The sequence below is a fragment of the Mustela nivalis genome, assembly GCF_964662115.1.
Source record: "Mustela nivalis genome assembly, chromosome: 2".
Lineage (NCBI taxonomy): Eukaryota > Metazoa > Chordata > Mammalia > Carnivora > Mustelidae > Mustela > Mustela nivalis.
Genome location: NC_139021.1, coordinates 99,035,472 through 99,042,490, shown reverse-complemented (window position 1 = coordinate 99,042,490; position 7,019 = coordinate 99,035,472). Strand labels below are relative to the sequence as shown.

The 7,019-nt window shown below is 47.5% G+C and overlaps 1 protein-coding gene across 14 annotated transcripts in view; it reads left to right on the top strand.

The window, feature by feature from the left end:
* Positions 1-2,236: 2,236 nt before the first annotated feature.
* The window catches only part of TOMM20 (translocase of outer mitochondrial membrane 20), a 77,064-nt gene continuing 72,281 nt past the window's right edge, over positions 2,237-7,019 (top strand). For 10 of the 14 annotated variants that reach the window (XR_014308836.1, XR_014308837.1, XR_014308838.1 and 7 more), the window contains exon 1: positions 2,237-3,268. Coding sequence is in view for 10 of the 14 variants with exons in the window: in XM_082720721.1 (XP_082576847.1) it covers positions 3,148-3,268 (121 nt within the window). In the remaining 4 variants the exon portion in view is untranslated. The remainder of the gene's footprint in view (positions 3,269-7,019) is intronic. The other 4 variants (XM_082720715.1, XM_082720716.1, XM_082720714.1 and 1 more) reach the window with 2 other exon arrangements.

Here is a 7,019-nt window from a genome sequence, read left to right as displayed (position 1 = left end):
ATTCAACAAGGGAGAGAGTATCAGTGCATTCCCCTGGGGCTCAAGTTCGTGCTATGGCTGCTGCCCTCACAAATCTCACCAAGCTGCATCTGTGCCCAGGTGGGAGGAGTGGGAGAAATCCAGGGGTGCTGCTCTGAGGCAGGCAGAATCTATGATGTCCTGTCTATCAGGTGAATAAGGGGATTGAGGGACAGTCAGTTATTACTAATTACTAAAAAAATTCTTCTTTTGGCCACAGCACCAGGAAAACCTAATGGGTCTTGAAAACAAATTGTAGGGGCACTAGGGTGGTTCAGTGGGTTAAAGCCTCTGCCTTTGGCTCAAGTCATGATCCCAGAGTCCTGGGATCAAGCCCTGGAATCAGAGAAATCGGAATCGGGCTCTCTGCTCAGCAGGGAGCCTGCTTCCCCTCCCTCTCTCTGCCGGCCTCTTAGCCTGCCTCTCTGTGATCTCAGTTTGTCAAGTAAATTAAAAAAAAAAAAACAAAAAAAAACGGTAAATTGTAAAAATCAAGCTCTATTTTCCTATATCCAGAGACTGGATATTTCCTGTTTGGCATCCCCTATGATGCTTAGAATCTAGTTTTTTTTTGTTTTTTTAAGGTTTTATTTATTTATTTGACAGAGATTGAGAGAGAGAGAGACAGAGATCACAAGCAGGCAGAGAGGCAGGCAGAGGCAGAGAGAGAAGCAGGCTCCCCGCTGAGCAAGGAACCCGACGCGGGGCTCGATCCCAGGACCCCGATCATGACCTGAGCTGAAGGCAGCGGCCTAACACATTGAGCCACCCAGGCGCCCCTAGAATCTAGTTTTTCATAAATATGGTTCAATAAATACTAATTGGTCATCTTGAGCATTTTTGCATGTATTTCCAGTTAGACTTACATAAAGATGCATTGCCTATATAGACTATCACTGTAGATGGAGACCATATATGGTATATAATTTTCTTGTGTGTATCTTACAGTGTTTATTAGTGTCCATTATGTTGTGTATGATTTATAGTGTACATATAAATTTGTATGATTTCAGTCTTTAACATAGAGTGCTCCTTTGGTCTCTAGGTTTTTGTGTAAAGAGCCCTGGACTGGAGTGTAGGGGCATTTTGTTCTTGACCCAGCTCTGTGGCTGTGTGTGCAAGACCTTGGACAAGCCTCTCAGCCTCTTTAGCTAAATATCTTGATTGGTGAAGTAAATATCAAGATATCTAAATATCTTGATTGGTGAAGTAAGGGGCATGGACTAGAGCAGTGTTCTCATACTTTTTGATTATGATCTGTAGTAGCTTTAACTTAACTTTGCAACCAGTACAAACATGGATATATTTAACTGACATAAGTTGCATGTGGCAGTATGGGTCCTTACTACTATACAGGTTGCTTTCATGTTTTTATATTTATATATATAAATAGGTGATTTTTTCAAGATTGATTTGAGACTGTGTGTGAGTGCATGAGCAGGGAGAGGGGCAGAGGAAGAGAGAGAATCTCAAGCAGACTCCCTCCTGAGTGGGGAGCCTGACACTGTGCATGATCCCAGGACCCTGAGATCATGACCTGAGCTGAAGGCAGACTGAGCCACACAGGTGCCCCTACACTTATTTTTTTTAAGTTTTAAGTAATCTCTACACCCAGTGTCGGGCTGGAGCTCACAACTGGGAGATCCAGTTGCACATTCCTCTGACTGAGTCGGTCAGGTACCCCAGGAACATGTTACACTTAGGATTACAATTTTACTATGGCAAAATAAAATAAAATACAAACCAAACCAGCCATAGGGAAAGGTCTGGGAGTGTCCCACACTTGAAGCTTCTGTTGTCCCCTCCCAGTGGTCATAACACCTCACCCTCCTTGCACATGGCACACTACACAGAGTATTGCCAACCTGGAAGACGCACCCGCTTCTGGGTCCTGAGTTTTTATTTGGGTTTCATTATGCAGGCCATGAAATTCAACTCCATCTCCCTCTCTCCTTCCCTCCAATCCCCTTTCTCTCCAGGGATATCACACGGATCAAAAGCCCCAACCCTTTAACCACACTGTTGGTCTTTCTGGCCCGGCCAGCCCCCATGAGGCGACTCAGCACAAAGCGGGATTCACCATGAGTAAGAGCCATTGCTGTTGCTCTAAGGGTTAGAGAGGATCCCTCCCTAAGACTGGTGACAGAGGCGGCCACTTTTATTACACAGCCTTGTATGTGCCTTCTCTTACCCCTCTCAATTTGTAGTCTGACCAAGGTTTTGTCTTTTTAATTTACTTACTTTTTATAAAAGATTTTATTTATTTCACCGAGAGCGAGCGCAAGCATGAGCAGGGGGAAGCAGCTGAGGGAGCAGCAGACTTCTCCCAGGGCAGGAAGCCCCGTGCTGGTCTCCGTCCCAGGACCCCCGGATCATGACCTTAGCGGAAGGCGGACGCCCTTAGCCGACTGAGCCACCCATGTGCCGCTGTCCTTTACATTCAAACCACCCCGCACGTTTCCAGCGACTGTAAGACAACTCATGTTTTCACTTTCTCTTATCCGTTATTTCTCCAGGAATCGCGCAGCTCAGTTTCCTCCCGCCCCTCAGGAAACTATATTGTAAGCCTCTCTGGCAGCGAGTCGCTGGATTACGTTGCCGCCGCACAGCTGTGAATGAACCTGAAAAGCAGATTCCGTTCAGTTCGTGGAGCCACGGGCTGCCTCCATTACACAAGAGGAGGAGGATGCACGTGTCGTCGGCCCCTGCCATCTTTGTGCGACACAAGCAAGGACGTCCAGGAGCAAGTCTTCCGAGCCTGTGCACGACGGCCACGCGACACCTTCGCTACGTCACGCTCAGCAGCTTCTGAGGAAGTGCGAGACAAGCCGCACAGCCCGACGCCAACTCACTACCCACCCGAGGCGCCTGGGCGGCCGCGCCTACACCCCCTGCGCAGGCGCAGAAACGGCGCAGGCGCAAAAGCGGCGCGGACTCCGCCGCTCAGGCACAGCCGCGGACGTGCCGGAGGACCTTGCGGCTGGGGCCGGAAGTGCGTGCGCTCGGCCTTTCCGCGTCTCTCGGGGCGAGCGTCCGGTCGCAGCGGCGTGGTCCGCGGCTTCCCCGCCAACAGCTTCTTCGCTGGCCCCGCCGCCGCCGCGCTCGCTCCTGCCTCTGGGCCGTGGGAAGATGGTGGGCCGGAACAGCGCCATCGCCGCCGGCGTCTGCGGGGCTCTCTTCATCGGGTACTGCATCTACTTCGACCGCAAGAGGCGGAGTGACCCCAACTTCAAGAACAGGCTTCGAGAACGTGAGTGCGTCCCCTCGGCCCCGGGCGCCAAGGGCCGCCGCCCCTCCGCGCGCCTGCCCCCGGCTGCCACTCGCGGGGCCGTGGGGGTGTGGGGGGCCCCGGCGGCCGCGGCCCACCGGGCCGTAAGACGGCGGCGCTCCCGGTGCAGCTCCCGCCGCTGGTGCCCTGCAGGGTTCCCTCCATTTTGGAGGACAGTTCTTCCCATCGTGTCTTTACCCCGCCGCGCCCCGTCGTGAACGCGCTCTGGTTGGTTCGGGATTTAGGTGTGCGTTTGTTGGGGGGGGGGGGGGGCTCTTTTAGCCGTTCACCTGTTTAAACCCGTGTTCCTCACTCGAAAGTCGCGTGTTTACGGATTTGTGCTCGAAACCAGGCCCGCCAGTGCGCGGTGTCGCTGCTGCATTCCTAAACCCTCTTGGTGGCCTCCCTGCGCACGCTTCCAGGATATGAGCGAATGCTACAGAGACTGCAGGGAGTCCAAAGGGCTGCGCTCCTGCGGTGGCTCAGTCTTATTTCATACCTGCGACATCTTTCTAAGAGCTGTTCCCGCGAGCGAGATCGTGCCCCCCAGACCGTCGTGATTTTTGAGTTTCGGAGGCCGCCCTACTCGCAGCAGCGGAAGAGCAAACAACCTGCTGCGATAAGTGTGTTTGTACCCATCTAGGTTGCTCAGTCAAAATGATTCCTAAAATTAAAATGCAGGGGCATCCGGTGCCTCATTTGGTTGAGCATCCGACTCTTGGTTTCAGCTCAGGTCACGAGATCAGGGTCGTGAGTTCGAGGCCGCCCGGACTCCCTGCCCGGCGGGGAGTCTGCTTCCCTCCCCCTTTTCTCCCCTCCCCCACTTGTGCACGTTCTTTAAAATAAATCTTTAAGGGCGCCTTGGTGGCTCAGTGGGTTAAGCCGCTGCCTTCGGCTCAGGTCATGATCTCAGGGTGCTGGGATCGAGTCCCGCATGGGGCTCTCTGCTCAGCAGGGAGCCTGCTTCCTCCTCTCTCTCTGCCTGCCTCTCCGACTGCTTGTGATTTCTCTCTGTCAGATAAATAAATAAAATCTAAAAAAAAAATAAATAAATATAGTAAAATTGATACATAAGTTATTAAAGCCCAGAACGTATGAAGGTGTGATTATCCTAATGAATACTTAGCATTTAATGAAGTAATAGTAGATCATTCCAAGTGTTGAGCCCCACGTGGCTAGTAACCTACCCGTTTGGGGGTATAGGTACCTTACACCATCTGGAATATGACATCTAATTCTAGTTATAGGAAGGAAGGGATACGGGGAATTTATTTTATAGACTAATGGAAAGAAAGCTATTTTGGATTCAGACACTGAGTTTTCTAGGCCCAGGTTAGTTACAGATCAGCTGCATAATAGACTTTCTGAATCTAATTTTTCTTAGCTTGTAAAATCAGGTAATGTCACCTGCCTCTGGTTGTTTTTGTGAAGATTGAGCTGTTTGAAGTGCCCTCCACCATTTCTGACGGTCCGTAAATGCCAGCTGTAAAGCATAGCTGGAAGTTCAGATCGTTTTCTGGTAGTTTCAAAATAGTCGGAGGACTGGTGGTGTGGTATGGCTAGAGAGCTCAGGAAAGAATTGGATTAATCCTTTTTTCCTTTGGAAATCCTGTTAGAAATCTTGAGAGAGCTAATTTTTCGGTTGAAGAAATCATAAAAGCTGTCATTTTAGATACTTTGAGAGAGTATTTTAAAAATCCCTTTCCATTCTCTTTAATCCATGGATTTTTTTTCTAGCTTTATCGGTGGCCTTAAGATCTCAGTGGTCTGGCTTGAATGATTAGCTGAGTAACCTGGGTGAGCGACTTAAAAGTTTTCGTTTCCCTTTTTTGTAAAATGTTATACTTATACATAGAGAGTTTTAGTACAGTCCCTGGCAGATGGTAATTGATGGATGCTAAAGATTGTCTATGAATATAATTATTTGATGTTTTCTTTAGGAAGTAAAACTTACGTTCAGAGTAATTCTGTCAGTTCATCCTTATATATATTTTTGAAAGTTGACAAAGTCTTTTTCCACTTGTTAGGTTTACACAGTAGCACTTGGGACTGATTTCTAGTAAATACTGAGTCAAGTCTTCATTTTACTCATTGAATGCGTAACTCTGATGTTTCAGTCTGTTAACCATCTTTCCCTTTATCACAGAGATAGTATAATACACTGATAAAGTAACAAGTAAATTGTCTTGTGAAACTAAAGCTAGAATACCAAACTTAAATTTACAAATTTAGAAATCTGAAGCACCCAGTCAGTCTTAAAATCTGGTAATTGTATCAGTCAAACAATCAAAAACAATTGCTCTCCACCATATTAAAAATAACTGTAAGATTGAATAGTAATGGCAACTAAGTTTCTGTCTGTTGGGTTTCATTATTTTTTTGTCATTTTCCTTAAATCTGGCTTAGCAAACTGTATTTCTCTGTTTATTCCACAAACTTCCCATGTTCACTTCTGAGGTGCCTTTTGGTTTTATGGGAATGCCTTCGCTTCTGTTAGAAGATAGCAGAGGGATAGTGAAGTATTTCCCAAACTGAGAAGGCACTTTGAGACCGGGAGCAGGTGACTCTATGCAGTTGACAGGTTCATGCAGCGTAACTTACTCACGGAGGAGTGGGCAGATGATGATCCAGCTGCACAGGTACACAGGTACAGAGTCCAGACCTTAGCCCACAGATTTTTCTAGTCTAAGGGCACTAGCGGAAGAGCACTGTTGCAGGATCAAAGGATTTCTGTGCACCTAAATGACAGCTAATCTTTTATTAGATACTGTGGTACTATCTGTGCCTCAGATCGGAGAGACTTCCCTCTCACAGATTCATGGGAGACGAAAGAGAGCCTCCCCCAGTTGTGGTCTTGGGCCTCTCTAAGGTATGTGTAGGAATCTTCAAGGGACCTGGCACATAGAGCCCCAAGAGAGGTCATCTGCCGCACGTGGGCAAGAAGCTGGAAGGCCAAAGACAGGGTCGGTATTGTCTGCCCCCTCAGCCTCTCTACAGCGTGCGGCGGCAGTAGAGAGTCATGTCTGATCGCGGGTCATCGTAAATGGAGCTGCTTGGCTTTGAACTGCCTCTCTACCACTTACAGGTTGTGACCTTAATAAGTGTTGTCATCTGTAAAATGGAGGTCATGATAGTACTTGTTTTAGTGCTACTGTGAGGATCGAGTAAGCAAATTAACCTTTAGAATAGTGTCTGACATCCAAGACTTTCTGGGTGCTTACCCGACCTAACATCTCAGTGTTCGTCTTCATGTCCGCTGCTTCTTCTAGTCTGAGTAGTCTCTTTCTAGTGATACTCAGTATTAGTTAATGTGGTAGGGTAGCATTCAGTATTTTCTGCTTATGGACAGCCAAGAGGAAGCCCTTGAAGAAATAGAGGGTAGAATGTTATGGTTCAGTTTTCCTACAGATAGTTGCCCGAAGATGAATACCTAGGAAAGGTAGTTTGTTAGAAAAATAGGTGTCTAAAAATTTATATGTAAGATCAGCTTATTTAACATATTTTTTGTTGTTGAAACTGCTAAAATTGTATTTAAGCCTTAAAGTTGTAGCACTTGAGGTGTTTCGGCGGCTAGAGTTGGCAAGAGGTGTGGGTGTGGTTAAACCCAGTTTGTTAGTTGCATAAGAGAAGAAAACTTGTTATCTATTGTGTTTAACCACAATAAATTAACCCACCTCACTGTGGTAGGCAAACAGGTCACTGACTCTTTAGTCATGCATTGATTGAGACTTGG